The 16,990-nt window shown below is 31.6% G+C and overlaps 1 protein-coding gene across 5 annotated transcripts in view; it reads right to left on the bottom strand.

Moving 5' to 3' along the window:
• The window catches only part of nicn1 (nicolin 1), a 63,966-nt gene that overhangs the window by 45,276 nt on the left and 1,700 nt on the right, over positions 1-16,990 (bottom strand). For 2 of the 5 annotated variants that reach the window (XR_007825375.1, XR_007825374.1), the window contains exons 4-7: positions 11,611-11,724; positions 9,276-9,344; positions 4,772-4,876; positions 3,458-4,697 (exon numbers count right to left, since the gene is read on the bottom strand). Coding sequence is in view for 3 of the 5 variants with exons in the window: in XM_051095208.1 (XP_050951165.1) it covers positions 4,656-4,697; positions 4,772-4,876; positions 9,276-9,344; positions 11,611-11,724 (330 nt within the window). In the remaining 2 variants the exon portion in view is untranslated. Of the gene's footprint in view, positions 1-2,604; positions 4,698-4,771; positions 4,877-9,275; positions 9,345-11,610; positions 11,725-16,990 lie in introns of those variants that run through there. The other 3 variants (XM_051095208.1, XM_051095209.1, XM_051095210.1) reach the window with 3 other exon arrangements.

The following is a 16,990-nucleotide window of genomic DNA, read 5'->3' on the forward strand; positions in this document are numbered from 1 at the left end:
GTAACATTACTACTACAATTTAAGTTATGTAAATTATATAATTTGATTTAATAACACTTAAAGCTCCTTAAACTAAGTTTAGATCAATTAAAAATTTTGATATATATTTGAGGGATATTTTAATTAAGTGAAATAATTAAAGTTGTCAGTACTCAAAACTTTGAGTTGCACTAAAGTAAAGATGAACAAAACACTAAATATATATTTTGATTTAAATTAATGTTTGTTTATAATTTACAGGTACTCAAAGTAAGTAGCTATATGCTTACTGATGATATTTAAGTTTGCAAACTTAAAAAAATAGCGGCAATCAGTTGCCTCAATTTTTTTAAGTTAGTAGAACTTATCCGGGTTTACAGTGTATCAATTCCCATTCAAATGACTTCTACAGAGCCACTATATGCGTTAATTCAGACCCCCTAGCATTAGCCTCAGGAAAGACATGATACGATGAAATCGTACCCTTTCTTTGCTCGGTATTTGACACATTCCAATATACAAGTCCAATTTTGGTGGATTCCTCACAGAAGGTTATCATTTTGGCTTCCCAGATTGAAAATATAAAACAGAAGGACACTCTTACGGATCTTTGTTGGCATTTTTGGAGATTGACTACTGTACATAAACACTATGAAGAGGAACATACTGCCCTTCCAAAGAACATTTGAAGATTTAACATGCAAATTGGTTGAGGCTCATTTCCATCTCCAAGTTTGGCATATCAGCTATTCTGCAGAATGACGACAGGTGGTTTGTGAAGTTTGTTCTCCCTTTGTGGGCTTAAATCTTGTAAAAGTCCATTCCGCACATCTGCTTGAACTCAAAGATGTAAATGGGAGCTAAACTTCCCTAGTCTGTTTTTTGAGATTTGCAAACTGAAAATCTTATCTTCTGCCTGCAGAAAATGTCTATGTTTGCATTATGTTGAATGCTAAGTATCATGTGGTCATGAAGATATTAAAGAAATATTTTAGTTCAGCAGGTTTCAACAGAAGCTGTATTGATTGCATATCAATTCGCACCAGTTTGTGAAACAACAACACATTGACCATTACCTACTTAGAATCGAACAATTGTCTCACAGACTTCCATTCTAAGTAGAAACAAGTCGAAATTATGTTCTGCTGTAATTGACATTATGCCTAAAATGCTGTTGATACTGCTTAACTTGCATAGAGCTTCAATTGTATTGAACCCAGAACATCCTTTAACCTAATGTGGCGAGTAATGGGTCTTTCCTTAGTTTTTGCGTGAAGTAAAATCCATTCATTACCACTGAACTAACAGGTGGTGTTTAGTTGATTTTACCAGTCTATCAGTGCAGGCCATTTTAGTTCTGCCAGTACTTCTTTGCTCAGCATGTTTAGCTACTGCCATCTTTTGGAGACAGAATGAAATGACTAGAGAAACCATCCACACTAACATCATGAGATCTGAAGAAAATATATTTTTCACATATACCAGTTGCAAGTTTAGACAAGTTTATCATCGTCTGATTTGAAAATTGGCTCAAATGTATTCACCCCCAAGCCATCCAAGATGCAGATGAGCTTTTGAGAAAGAATCATTATTAAGGTGTTTCAACCTTAAACCATCAGATGAAATGACTTTTGACTCATATTTTAGCCAGAAGCAATAGTTTCAAGTTAGAACCCATTGATAATTGAGTTTGTTTATTATAAACATGCTGCTTTTCACTTCACAGGGTGTTAATTGATGGACTGGAGTGGTGTGGATTATTATTGTGGTGTTTTTATCAGCTGTTTGGATTCGAAATTATATATGCTCCATTGGTGAGCAAGTAATTTGAGCTTATATTACTGAAAATGGACCACAAAACCATAAGGGTTAATTTTCCAAAATTGATATTTATACATCATCTGAGAACTGAATAAATAAGCTTTCTACTGGTTATGGTTAGGATAGGACAATATTTGGAGAGAGAAAATTGCCTAAAGTTGTCCAAAATTAAGTTCTTAGCAATGCATATTACTACTCAAAAATTAAGTTTTGATATATTTACGGTAGGAAATTTACAAAATATCTTCATGGAACATGATCTTTACTTAATATCCTAACGATTTTTTTGGCATAAAAGAAAAATGTATAATTTTGACCCATACATATTTTTTTGGCTATTGCTACAAATGTACAAAAACAATAACCCATCACGGAAAATTCTAATGCTTTCCACTACAAATACCATTACAAAACCATCCATTTATAACCATTAAAACATAAAAATGGTTTTCTGTAGTGTGTTTTAGGACATATTCCATTAGGATTTATTGGTTTTAACAAGTCACCAATAGAAAGTGAACACCAGTAGAGACCAACAGGGTCCAGGTTTCCATTAAAACCAATACAAGTCACATTATAACCAGTAAACCCATTACAAATTTTGTGATGGTGCTGTTTTTTTTTTTTTTTTTTTTTTTTTTTTTTCTCTCAGCAGGGGTGCTACTTAAGGTTTTGTGGTTCAGGGTCACAAATCTAATGAAGAAACAAACTCATCTAAATCTTGAATGACCTGAGGGCGAGTACAGTTTCAGTAAGTTTTTACTTCTGCGCTAACTTTCCCCTTTCCCTACAAAAACAGTCATCTAACGGCTTATATGTGACCCTGGACCACAAAACCAGTCTTAAGTCGTTGGGCTATATTTGTAGCAATAGCCAAAAATACATTGTATGGGTCAAAATTATAGATTTTTCTTTTATGCCAAAAATCGTTAGGAAATTATGTAAAGATCATGTTCCATGAAGCTATTCTGTAAATTTCCTACTGTAAATGTATCAAAACTTAATTTTTGATTAGTAATATGCATTGCAAAGAACTTAATTTGGTAAACTTCAAAGGAGATTTTCTCAATATTTTGAATTTTTTGCACCCTCAGATTCCATATACTGAAATTGTTGAAATATTGCCCTATCCTAACAAACCATACATCAATGAAAAGCTTATTTATTCAGCTTTCAGATGATGTATGAAGCTCAATTTTGAAAAATTGACACTTATGACTGGTTTTGTGGTCCAGGGTCACATATATCATAATAAACAGATTTTTTTACTTACGTGGATAGATTATTTCCCAGTTTTTGACTAACAGTCGTGTCATCAAAATGGATTAAATGTGGGTGTTAAGACTGTGAAATATTTAAAATTGCTATCTCCAAACTGGCAGGTGATCATTTTGTTTACGTCATTTGTTTACGTGTTTATCTGCTGCCATCTATTGGAGACACAAGCAAATGAACCGTGCGAATCTTGGTAAGTAAAATGAATAAACTTTAAGTTGAAGTGCTTTGAAAAAGTTATAATTATGATGACACATTAAATTCATATAAAACCCAGCGCTATTTAAAAAAAAAAAACATAGGCGTAGCTCACGCTGCAGATAATAAAATGACTCAAACTGACACACAACGCCGTTTAGTCACTTAAGAGAGTTTAACTTACGAATATCATCCATCGGATTCTGCACAAGAAAGATCTTTTCGCCCGACATTGTGGGTACGGAATCGCGGCGCTCCATTTGCAGGCTAATGTTGCATAGACGATGGTCTCTCTGATGTACGCGAGATGCCAGCAGAGACAGATGGAGGCTCCTCTTGGACGCCGACCATTGATTTCCAATGATTAGCATTAGGAAGCAGCGCTGCTCTTGATTACTGCCTGGCAACCATGAACATGTCCATTGAGTTTTAATTAACACAAAGTGAGACGTATTTCATTAACATTTGAAAACAGACGTCAAAAGATACGATAGTGAAGTCTGGCTAGATTGATGTCTCTTTAAAACTTCAACATGACGGTTATCTTAATATTTAGGTTGCCGTTACGTGGTACAACAGTAGCCTATTTATCTAACTCCGTGCTGAAAATATGACAATAAATCTTAAGAAAGAAGCCTACACTGTACATCAATGTAATTACATAACGTTACTGAGATTCATTAGTATTATTTACAAACGACGGAGTCTAAGATGAATGAGAAACATTTGAACGCATGGAAGATTATTTTTATTGAATGTGAACACAAATGCGCAAAGCAGTCTTGCTAATTTACACATCAACTGATGAGATACGGGCTCTTCATAACTTTCGACGAATGAATTTTCAATCGTTTGTGTGTATTATACATAATACTGTGCTGAAAGAAAAAAATATACACCTTATTCTTCGACGCGGGATAAGCCTACGAGCGAGACTTCCGGTTAATTAGCCGCTGTAGGGAAGTAACCAGAAGAATAACAAATTGCAGTAAACGGTAAAACGGTTTGTGTGTTCATAATTAAGATACATTAAAATATGTTAAGACACTAATTTGCAAATAACAAGCACAGCTAAAAATAGCTGAATGATGATGAGACCTGAAACCAGACCCATAAAACTTACAAATGGCTGTGCCCGCTGTTATGGGACAAATAAGATAGATAGATAGACAAGTTTTCATGTGAAGTAAGCTAAACTATTCTGAAACCTTAAAATAAATATTAAGTGGGATAAAATATCAATAAAACACACTATATAAATAATAAGTACAATTTTAAATACAACTATCTCAGTGCAAGTAGTCAGTAGCTCAAGAAATTCAATTCTAAACTGAATAAACAGTCGATGAATTTGTAGTATGGTTCAGTTTTCAGCTTTCCCGTCATGTGTACGACAGTAATTTGACGTCATAGGAGCCTTCCACCTGCAAATGGAGTATACATGTTAATTCAGTACAAAACCAGGATAACAGTATAGGTAGATCGCAGCGTAACTCACGTCGAAACGTCCAATTGAAGCTGCCGTTTGGCTTGCCTGCATTATTTCAGTGAGTGCCCACATCTGCTGAATGCTGGAGGAAACTGTCTCTGGATCAGGAAGTCCCTAAAGAATCGAACAAAACACACACGCACACACAAACATTAACTGCAGCATTGCTCTGTTTATTAAAGGTGTAGTGCACTCGAAAACCATCACCACAGGCACATCAGAAACCATCCTCACCCTGGCATTGTTTTTAACCTTAGCAATTTTCCGTAGAGCACCAATGAGCAGAGTGTGTGTGAAATAAAACAAAAAAATAAACAAATAAAATAATAATCTTAGTATTTGTAAGGTTGCAGATTCAAGTATGACCAGCAAGTGGCAGTAAAGTACTGTCATAGAGAGGAGAATAATTATTAGAGGAATCAATATTCTTTAAATATTTGTTTTAAAGCACATATATTACATTCAACCCATTTTAATTACAAATATTCATTATCATTTGTATGAGTTTTAGAGTATTGGTCTAAAGGATGATTTTGTTACTGCTGGTAGATAATATGGGCTTTTAATGTTTATAATAATGGGCTTTTAATTTCTTATATAGCCTTAATTCACACTTTCACAAATGAAGGTCTTAAATCAGAGCTGAAAGTCTTAAATTTATAAAGACATGACATTAAAGTGAATATCCTCCTCAGTATCTTTGATTTGTTTTCCAATACAAATATATAGGCTAAACATCCTTAAATAAACATACATTAACTATGCAAATTGAACATGTATAAAAAAAAAATATAAAAATGAACAGAATTCAAATTTATATTTAGTCAATGGGGTATTAAAACTTCATTTCTCTTTGAATAAAGTTTTTTTTGTTTTGTTTTTTCTGAGCCCATTGGTCCATATTTGTTTATGTTTTAATCACAAACTCAAAACAACACAATACTTTTTTTGTTTTTTGCAGTGCAAGAAGATTCAGTAAAAGTTATTTTTATGGTGTTGGGGAAAGTTACTTCTAAAAATAATGAACTGGCTTGGAGATGTTGTGTTGGAGTATTAAAAAGATAGATCATTTAATCATAAAATTACTATTGTTTTGCATTAATAAGTACAGTTACTAAAAATATTACATGTTAATTTCTTGTTTATTCCATGTCCATACAGATTTGACAGGAAAGCACTAAGCTTGAGTTGGGAGGCATACAAAATTTACTTTTATTAACAACAATGTGCAAAATATAATTTTTATATAGAAAATGTGTATATTCTACTTCTATAAAATGTACCATTAGTCTTCTAAAGTATTAACTTTATAATACCTTTTCTTACTTCATACATTAAAAAAAAAGTGTAAAACTGACAAAAATCTGATTACTTGACGATTTGAAGTTTTATAATAGTGATTGTATCATTTCAGAATATAAAGCAAAAAGTATAAGTGCTCCTCTGTTGCCATCTACTGGTTATAACAGGGTTCATACAGATACTGTAAAATGAAACTTTCAAGGACTTTGAGCATTACTCATTTAATTTCCAAGAACTTCAATCAGAGATCTCACTTATCAAATAATGTCTTATCTTTCAAATAAAAAAAAAAAATAATAATAATATATATATATATATATATATATATATATATATATATATATATATATATAATAATAATAATAATAATAATAAATATATATATATATATATATATATATATATATATATATATATATATATATATATATATAAAAATATATATATATATAAAACTATACTAATAAAAAAAAAGGCAAAAATAAAGTGAAGCACATGCAAAGTATCACTATACTTTTACTATAGTAAAGCCACGGGTAATATTCTTAAGGGATTTGTTTTTTTGTGTTTTTTTTTTTTTTCTTTTTTTTTATAACTGTACTGTATTAAATGGGTTGATGTTTTCTACTGTTTAAGAAAAAAAAAAAAAAAGATTCACAAAATTGCTCCGAAATCCTGACCTGAAACAAATGATTCACCATAAATGTTCTCAACTGCAAACTGAATCAAATGATTCGCAAACCTGCACTGAAGTCCCGATCTGAATCAAACGATTCACGATCAGCGCTCTGAAGTTCAGATCTAAAGCTAAAGATTCGCGAACCTGCTCCGAAGTTCTGATCTAAATTAAATTATTTGTGAACCATGCTTTAAAGTCCCGACCTCAATAATGATTTGCAAACCATCCTTTTAAATCAGCATTATGGATCACAAATCATTTGACTTAGATTGGAACTTTGTGTATCGCAAATCTTTGATTTGAATCACTCAGTTCGCAAAAAGATTCACAATGTGCACTCCGAAGTCCTGATGCAAGTCAAATGATTTGCGTCACGCAATTTTAAGTCCTGATATGAAATAAATAATTTGCAATACACAATCAGCACTTAGAAACAATGAATCATTTTGCGATGCAACGGTTTACTGACTCTGTGTTTTGAAAAGCTCAGTTTCACCTATCACTACGTGCTTTTTAAAATCATTAGAAGCGATTTTGAAATTCCCTTTTCAAATCTCATATCAAATAGAAAAGGCATTGATTTTTAAGCACCTTGATCTGCATGTTATAATGATGATGTTATAATGGTATGTTTATGTAAAAAAAAATTATACATGTTTGTTTACCACAAAGAATATTTTGGTCATCCCATTAAAAATAAAATTCAAATTGGATCATTTTAGAGCTTTAAAGTGCTGGAAATAGTTGTGTGAAATGTTTAAAAGTAATTGAAAAACATTGAATTTCTCTCTCAAAAAGTTGTACAAACCCTGAAATGAATAAAGTAATAACATTCGACCATTTCTGCCACAACACCATTGTTAGTTGGTGTTACTACTTCTGGTTTTCTGACGTACGTCAGTGCTGTTTATAACAGAGAATTCTGGGCAGAATTTGAATGATTCTAACTAGATCTCGCAGCAACCTTATTTTTTCTGCGGCAAATTCAACACTTCTCACTGGATCTCACAGTACTGTGCAGCAACGGTGTAACAAAGTCAACTTTGGTTCCTGAATAAAGCTGTTCTGAGTTTGGACAAGTTTGTTTGTGTTGCGGTCCGAGCTGTAAAACGAATCGCACTGTGTATTGTTCCGTTGCCGTCTGATGTTTCACATATGCAACAGAAATGGCAGTGCTTATGAGTGCGACTGCTTACAAAATTTAGTTGCACCGTCAGGAAAAAAAAATGGTCGCAAAATGCAACCATTTGGTTACAGTCTGGAGCCCTGTGATTGCATTCCTTAGTTACTTTTTGGGAATGCATTACATTCTTTTTGGGTTACTTTTATCACCTTAAATAAATAAATAAATAAATAAACGGCAACTGCAATGGCCCTTTCAGGCTGAAGGAAGTGCAATTTCTCTTCATTGCAAATTTAAAAGAAATCTGTTACTTAACTAGTTCCTTTTAAAAGTAATCTGATTACGTAACTTGCGTTGCTTGTAATGCGTTACTCCCAACACTGCTTATTTCCATTTTCTAGTGGTTTGGAACAGGAACCAAAAGCTGAATGAAAAAGTAAAAAGGAGATCTGAGATCTGTTAGAAGTTATATTTCCAAACTTGGAAACTGTTGCCAATATAAGATGTATACATTTAGAGACCATACTGATGTACTGTGTTATATTTAGAGACCATACTAATGCACTGTGTTACATTCAGTATATTTCTTTAAATTTCTTTACTTACAGGTCTTAAAAAGTCTTTAACTAACCTTACAATATAATATGTGTCCCTGGACCACAAAACCAGTCATAAGTCGCACAGGTATATTTGTAGCAATAGCCAAAAATACAACTGTATGGGTCAAAGTGATCGATTTTTTAAAACTTGTTTTATGAAACACCCCCCAGGTTCACATATACCAACAACAACAACAACAACAACAACAACAACAACAACAACAACAACAACAACAACACATTCCTGACATAAAATGAAAACTTATTTACACAGAACCTAAAACTATAAAGTTCATTAGTGTCTTATTAAAGTTACATCTGAAAATGTGTTTTACCCCATTGAAATGCTGCAGGTAAACAACGAATTATGAATTATGATTACTTCCTCTGCTTTTCAGGTGGTGAAACTGTTTAAATAAACATTAAGTTGAGCATTCATCAATAAACCTAAAGAGACACTTTCAAACCATCAAACAAGCGTCTTACATTTCTAATGCAAATGACGGATAAATGAGAACTGGGACATGGACACAATGCTGAGTGATTAAAAAAAATGACAACCTGTGAGTTTCATACATTTCCGTAATTATCTTTTCAGTCCGTTCTGAAGCCACGGCGTTAATTAACACCTCGCAGCTGCATAAATACATAGAAACTACAGAGATGCTTGTGTGTTGTTAAATGAAATGGCACTAACAGTCTTTCAAGGGAGCATTGTATATGCTGTTAAACAACAAGTTTTTCAATATTCATTAGATGAGAACTGCAGCATTTTATACGACAAATTATGCAGTAGGACGTAATACTCACGTTCAAATCAAGAGGTTCGTCTACAGGTGTGAGAGTGGATAACCAGACAGGAACGTCTCGCTCTGAGTCCTGGACAAACAAAAACAACACATCAGCTCTGACGGTTTTGAAGGTAAAATACTGATTTAAACAAAATGCAAAACAAACACGGAGCAAACAAAATGCAAAATTACTAAATTACCTAAACTAAGGCCTGGGATACACTAGATGGTTTTCATATCTTAACTGATTTTAAAACCATGCGAGACAACAGATATGAAGACAGTTTGGAAAAACAATGTATTGGGTGATGGGTGATGTTTTTTGTCAGTGCTCTGCTTTTGTGGCATGTTTGTGGCTGCCAAGTTTCAGCTATAGATGCACGCAACATCCGGTAGGTGACGTTTGCTCACTCTCATTGGCTGTTGTGGGTATCACATCAGAGACAGCCCGATCAAGAGTCAAGTTTAGGGACGCTACGTCTCAATAATGACACCACACAAAATCACGTACAACAAGCCTGGAATCAGGCAACACATAACCCTGTGCCTTAAAATCTTTAAATGTGTGGCTAGCCTATAAATAAATAAATAACAACAAAAACATTCAAACAAACACAGCAAAACACACAAACAAAACTAAAGCAAAACAAAACAAAACATAAAAACCCTAAAATAATCTGATAAATTCTTGGTAAAATACAGCCTCAAAAAAAAAAAAAAAAAAAAAAAAAAAAAAAAAAAAGCAAACAAAATGCAGAACAAAACAAACAAAAAAACAAAAAAAATGCAAAAAAGTCAAAAAATAAAAAAATAAAATAATGATCAACTCTGTAGGTTCTGGTAAAATACTGATTAAAATCTAAACAAAACAAAAACCAAGCAAACAAAATGCAAAACAAACACCTAACCCAAACAACAAACAGAACAGAACAAAACAAATCAAAAACTGAGTCCTGAAAAGGCAAAATAACATCCACCGATTCATTCTGCTGTGGTAATGCTTCAAACAAATCAAATACTAAAAAAAAATAAATAAATAAATAAATAAAATCAAAAACACCAAAAAAAACACACATCTCAAGAGTCTGATGAACTGTAGATTTGGGTTAAAATACTAAATAAATAAATACACCTTCACAGAAACAGAAGATAAATAAATAACACAAAAAATTCTCTGGAAAGACAAAAATAACATTTACAAAATATTGCTGCAAACTAAACTAAGCAAAAACCAAGCAAAACCAAAATGCAGAACAAAATAAATTCAAATGAATAACAATGAATGAATTAATTAATTAATTAATAAATAAATAATAATAAAAAAAAACTGCAGAACAATATAAGAATGAATAAACTTCAATAAACTGAAATAAAAACTAACACTGGATGATTAACGCTGTAGGTTCTGGTATAATACGGATTAAACCTAAACAAAACAAAAAAACAAGCTAACAAAATGCAAAACAAGTGCTGCCCAAGACAAAAATATACAAACAAACAAGAAAACACACAGAAACCCCAACCAAACAACAAACAAAACTACTACTACTACTACTACTACTACTACTATTATTATTATTATTATTATTATTATTATCATTATCATTATCATCCTGGAAGGACAAAAACACTGATTGATTCTGGTGTGGTACTTCTTCAAACATAACAAATCAAAAAAAAAAAAAAAAAAAATCAAGTAAACACAATGCAGAACAAAATTAAATCAAATAAAACATCAAACAAAACCTGACCAAACAAAATTCCAACACAAAAGAAATTTTTAAAAACAATAACAAAATAAAACAAACAAATAAATAAATCTGACCCATGGAAAGACAAAAACAAAATATTTTCAAAATATTGCTGCTAACTAAACAAAACAAAAACCAGGCAAACAAAATGCAGGAAAAAACAAAACAACAACAACAAACAACTATACAACCTAAATAAAACAAAACAACCTAAAACACAGGCAAAGAAAAAAAAAAACTTAACAAAAAACTTAACAAAAAACAAACTCCCAACAAACAAAAAAAAAGTTTGGTTTGGGACTACAGATGAAAATTAGCAACCTTGACAAAATTTAAAATTAACTGAATGTAATGATGTGTATTCTCCCTGAATAAATAAATAAATTAATAAAAGGGATGAAAAGCAAACAAAAACATACTAAATAGCAAAGCAAAACAAATCAAAAACAAAATCAGTCAAGAACATCTCACTATGGAAACAATGATCAACTCATAAGAACAAACACAAAAACATCTATCCATCTACATACAGTCCAACTGCAGACATAATTTTACACTTCCTTTTATATTGCGACATAAACGACAATATATTTACAGACGTACCTCTTTTGCACACGGGTAAATGTTTATTTCCTCAATGCTGAAATTGAGCCATTCTGAGGAGGGCTGTCGCAAGATGAGTCTCACTGTCGTCACGTTATCAGGCTCTGTCAACATCTTAAAAAAACCCAAATACACAGAAGAAAAGACCTCAGCGAGAAGTGACACAAATTTGGGAGAACTCGGGGCTTTCATGCAGCTATCAAAGAAACAAAAGAGGTTAAATTAAGAACGAACGTCAGAATTTAACAGAGACGCTAAGGATGTGTTTCTCCAAGCCTTAATTAACTAGACAGAATGAAAACCCTGACAAAAGAGATGCTGATTTCACAAGTTTCATGCAATCTGGAAAACAAAACTGCTCCGAACGCTTGACGTTTGTGTTGGGGTTGATGTTTGTGAAGTGTGTGAGCTAAACAACATCAAAGTTTCCTTCCACTTCAGCTGACAGCCGTGAGACTTGAGGGACTGCTTCTGTACATTTATTGCTTGGAGCTTGTTCATGTCAGTCTGTTTCTCATGAAAGATCTTCTGAAAGCACATTGTGTTCCTTCATCTCGATTGCATGATTATGATTACTGTATTACAATATGAACACACATATATTAGATATAAAATTTAACATACAGTCATGGCCAAAAATATCAGCACGCCTGCAATTCTGATATCTTTAAAAGAAGTCTCTTCTTCTCACCAAGGCTGCATTTATTTTATTAGAAATACAGTAAAAATATCAATATTGTGACATATTTTTGCAATTTAAAATATCTGTTTTCTATGCAAATATGTTAAAAAAGATACTTTATTCCTGTGATGCAAAGCTGAATTTTCAGCATCATCACTCCAGTCTTCAGTATCACATGATCCTTCAGAAATCATTCTAATATGCTGATTTGCTGCTCAAAATCTAATTGACCCTAAACTTTTTAACAGTAATGTTAATATTTTAACCATAAAACAATATAGCTAAGTAAACACTGAAGAAAAAAACATGAAAGTGACTTTAGGCTGAGGCTGCCATGACCTTCACCAACCAACAGGATCTCAGAGAATGGCTAGATGAATATGTCAAAAACAGTGATGCAGCAAAAATGTGTCACTTTTTCACACTGGGAAGTTACTGATGCAGAGGAGTCACAGAACCTGCCAAGACTGCTGAGTTTTCTGCTTGTTTTCTGAGAGATCTGAAGAGATTTTGAAGGCCATCTCCAGAGAAACCATGCAAATGCCACAAACTATGACTGTGAGCTTGTTCCTCTTTAAATCATGTGTGCTAGTTCACACACACACACGCACGCACACACACACAACCAACCTAATTTTCTCACCCTAATGTCATTCTAAACCCACACACTTTTTTATTTATATTTATGTGCATTCATATCAGTGTTGTTGAAGTAGTATTTATATATATATATATTAATATGGTAAAGTTTTCTTTTTCAGTTTCAACTTTAAATTGTATGACATTTATATACTAATATAGTCCTTATTAATATTTTTATTTATTTTTTCCAATTGCATTATCATTTTAGTTTAGATTTTACATTTAGTCATTTTACATTTATTCTTAAACAATTACTACTTAGATTTATTGTTATTTATTAAAGATTTTCATTTTTAGTCATTTTTGTACTTCAACTTTTGAAATATCTTTTGAAGTATTAATTGTACTACTGTTTATTAATATTTTGGATTAGTTTTCATTTTTATATTTTCATTTTAATTTAAGAGCTTTAGATTGTCATTTGATGTGCTTTTTAGAAAAACAACAACTACTTGATTTATTTAGATTTATTTTATTTTTTGTTGTAGTAACTGAAGTTTTGCAGTAGTGTTGATATATTATATAGTGGCAAGACAATATTTCTTTAAGTTTTTTGTTTTTCATCTTATTCCAATTACAAAATACACACACACACAAAATGTAATTAAAGTATTTATATACCATTTATTTACTAATACAGTATTTATTATTATTTTAATTTAGTTTTCAGTTTTATATATATTCAGGTTGCACTATTTATTATTATTATTTTTTTTTTTGCATGTATTTATTTACTTATTTTTAGATATATCTCTATGTATGTTCCGTATGTATTTGTATCAGTGTTACTGAAGTATTTATATTCCATTTATATACTAATATAGTGTTTATTAATATTTTAATTTAATTTTCATTTTTATATATTCAGTTTATACTATTATTTTAAGGTTTACGAATTTTGTTTTGTGTTTTTGTTTTAAACAATATTTATATTATGCTCATTTTATTATATTTATTTAAAATGTACAGTTATTTCCAGATGTTTCCAAAAATCCATTTTATATCAGTGTTATTGAAGTATTTATATACCATCTATATATTAATATTTATTGATATTTCAATTTAGCTTTCATTTTTATATATTCAGTTTGTATTGCTGTTATTAATATATATATATATATATATATATATATATATATATATATATAAGCTAAAATATTTCAGTATAACATTCATATATTAAAATAGTATTAGTATTTATTAATATTTTAATTCAGTTTTCATGTTTATATATACAGTTTGCACTATTATTCTTTAAGCTTTAGGATTTTTTTTTTATTTTTTATTTTTTAATTTCTAGTATTACATTCAGTTATTTCCAGCTGTTTATTAAAAATGCAATATCTTATATTAAAAAAAGTTATTTCAGAATTTGACAGCCAGCCCCATTGCCATTCATTATATGTAAAATTCATCTTTTATCTTCTACAATAAAGAGAAAGTCAGAGAAAGTTTTGGCATAAACGATGACAGAATTTAAATTTTTTGTGTGAACTAATCCTTTAAATTCACCATAAACCTCCACATAATTGCAACGAAACGTCCTTGTAATTATAAAAACCTGCGAGGACATTGCTTTCAATATTTCTTCATTTCTTAATAAAGACATCTTTATCATTGCAGTGTCCGTCGACATCAAAAAACGGCTTATACAGATTACAGCAGATGGGGTGAGAGCCGTGTGGCGTCCCAGGTGGGTTTTTCAATGCAAATTTCATTCGATGCCACTAAAGGTGACCATACAGCGCAGAGCTCACCGTCCAATCATCTGAGGGTTCAGTCGAGGACTCGCATCTAATATCCCTGTGTCTTTGAAACGGAGCTAAAAAGCATCGAGGGAGCCTGATCTCAATACATTAAAGCAGTCATTACAGGCAACTCACAGATCAAAGACCGGGACATCAGATCCCCGGAGAGCCACAAATGGGCCAAATCACCGTGATGACAAACAAAATGTTCCGGGAGCTGCTGCGATTACGCCGGGATGGCTGACAAAACTGTTAGGGGTTTTTTTAATTGAAAAACTGATGATATCCTGCGGACATAATTGACGGTGTTGTCTCTGAGGAAATTATTTGAAAACATTACAGAGATCGCGTCCTCCACGTGCTTAAAAAAACAGCAATTAGTTGTCTGTCATACAAATACACAGTTATACAGGCACAATTTGAAGAATTTAAAATCTACATAGGCGCAGTTAGACTTAACCTTGCTCGACAGTCATTTTACGAAACCATTTCAACTAAAAAAAGTAGTGTTTTGAAGTGTGTTTTGGCAGGCCATTTACATGACAATGGTGTTTTGGAGGCCTAAAAACGCAAACTTTTGAAAACTACAGGTACATAGGGTTTCTTTACAAAGCGATGTCGCCACCTACAGGCCAGGTATGAATAATACTTTTTTTTTTTAGTCGTTATTGTGGATTGTTTTGAAAATGTTGTCTGTATGCAAACTTTTTCAAAATGCAGAATTAAAACTTTTCTGTTTTTAGTAAATCGTCATGTAAATGTCTTGAATACTAGCGAAATCCATGTGGGAAACTTTTTTGAGTCAAGCGAAACTCTCAAACGTACGAATTTCTATTGGGAATTGGTCCAAAAAAATTTCGCCAAAATAATTATAATGTGACTGTACCTTAATGTATGATGTATTTGCAGTCGAAATTATTCATCTGAAAATTAATTTTCATTTTTTGGACGGAATCATTTTGAAACTGTTTAATTGGTGGCGATGGCACACTTTTACTCAGCATCTATTTTGTGCAAACAACATAAGATACAACTTTTTTAAAATGCCCTTTCATTTTAATTAAGATCTTCTATGCTGTTTTTATGGAAGCCTGTTTCCGTAAAAATAAAATAAAATAAAATAAAATAAAATAAACACGACTTTTCATTTAATACTTCAGACTTTTTCCTCTGAATTCTGAGTTTGCATCTGGCAATTAAAAGTTTATGTTGGGAATGAATATAAAAAAAAAAAAAAAAAAAAATAAATAAAAAAGAGGAGTGAGACTTTGTCAATTCTGACTTTTTCTTTTCGCATTTACAAGTTTATATTTCGTAATCTCCCCAACCTGAAGATACATCTCACAAATTGTACTTTTTTTGCTCTAAATTCTGAGTTTACATCCCACAGTTTAGATGTTTTTTTTATTGTGCTCTGACTTCTAAGTTCACATCTCACAATTTGGACTTTTTTGCACTGATTTGCGAGTTCACATCTCACAATTTTTTACTCTGAATTCCAAGTTCACATCTCACAATTAGGACTTTTTTGCTCTGATTTCCGAGTTTTAATCACACAATTTGTACATTTTTACTCTGAACTGCGAGTTTTAAATCTCACAATTTGGAGTTTTTTGCTCTGAATTGCGAGTTCACATCTCAAAATTTTTTGCTGTGAATTCCAAGTTCACATCTCTCAATTTGAACTCTGAATTCTGAGTTTCAATCTCACAATTTGTTGTTGTTTTTTTGCTCAGATTTCTGAGTTTATATCTCTTAATTTGAACTTTTTTCCTCTGAATTCTGTTTACATCTCTCAGTTTGAACTTGTTTACTCTGAATTCTGAGTTTAAAACTCACAATTGGGACTTTTTTTTTTACTCTGAATTCCGATCTCACAATTTGGACTTTTTTGCTCTGAATTCTGAGTTTCAATCTCGCAAATTGGATTTTATTGCTTTGAATTGCGAGTTTACATCTTACAATTAGTACTTTTTTGCTCTGAAGTCCGATCTTACAACTTGTATTTTTTTTACTCTGAATTCTGAGTTTACATCTCTCAATTTTAACTTTTTTTACTCTGAATTCTGTTTACATGTCTCAGTTTTAACTTTTTTTACTCTGAATTCTGTTTACATGTCTCAGTTTGGACTTTTTTACTCTGAATTCTGAGTTTAGAACTCACAATTAGGACTTTTTTTTTTAAACTCCGAGTTCCGATCTAACAATTTGTACTTTTTTTGCTCTGAATTCTGTGTTTTAATGTCTCAATTTGAACTTTTTTAATCTGAATTCCGAGTTTAAGACTCAGAAATATAGACTTTAAATT

Source organism: Labeo rohita, chromosome 22 (genome assembly GCF_022985175.1).
Source record: "Labeo rohita strain BAU-BD-2019 chromosome 22, IGBB_LRoh.1.0, whole genome shotgun sequence".
NCBI lineage: Eukaryota > Metazoa > Chordata > Actinopteri > Cypriniformes > Cyprinidae > Labeo > Labeo rohita.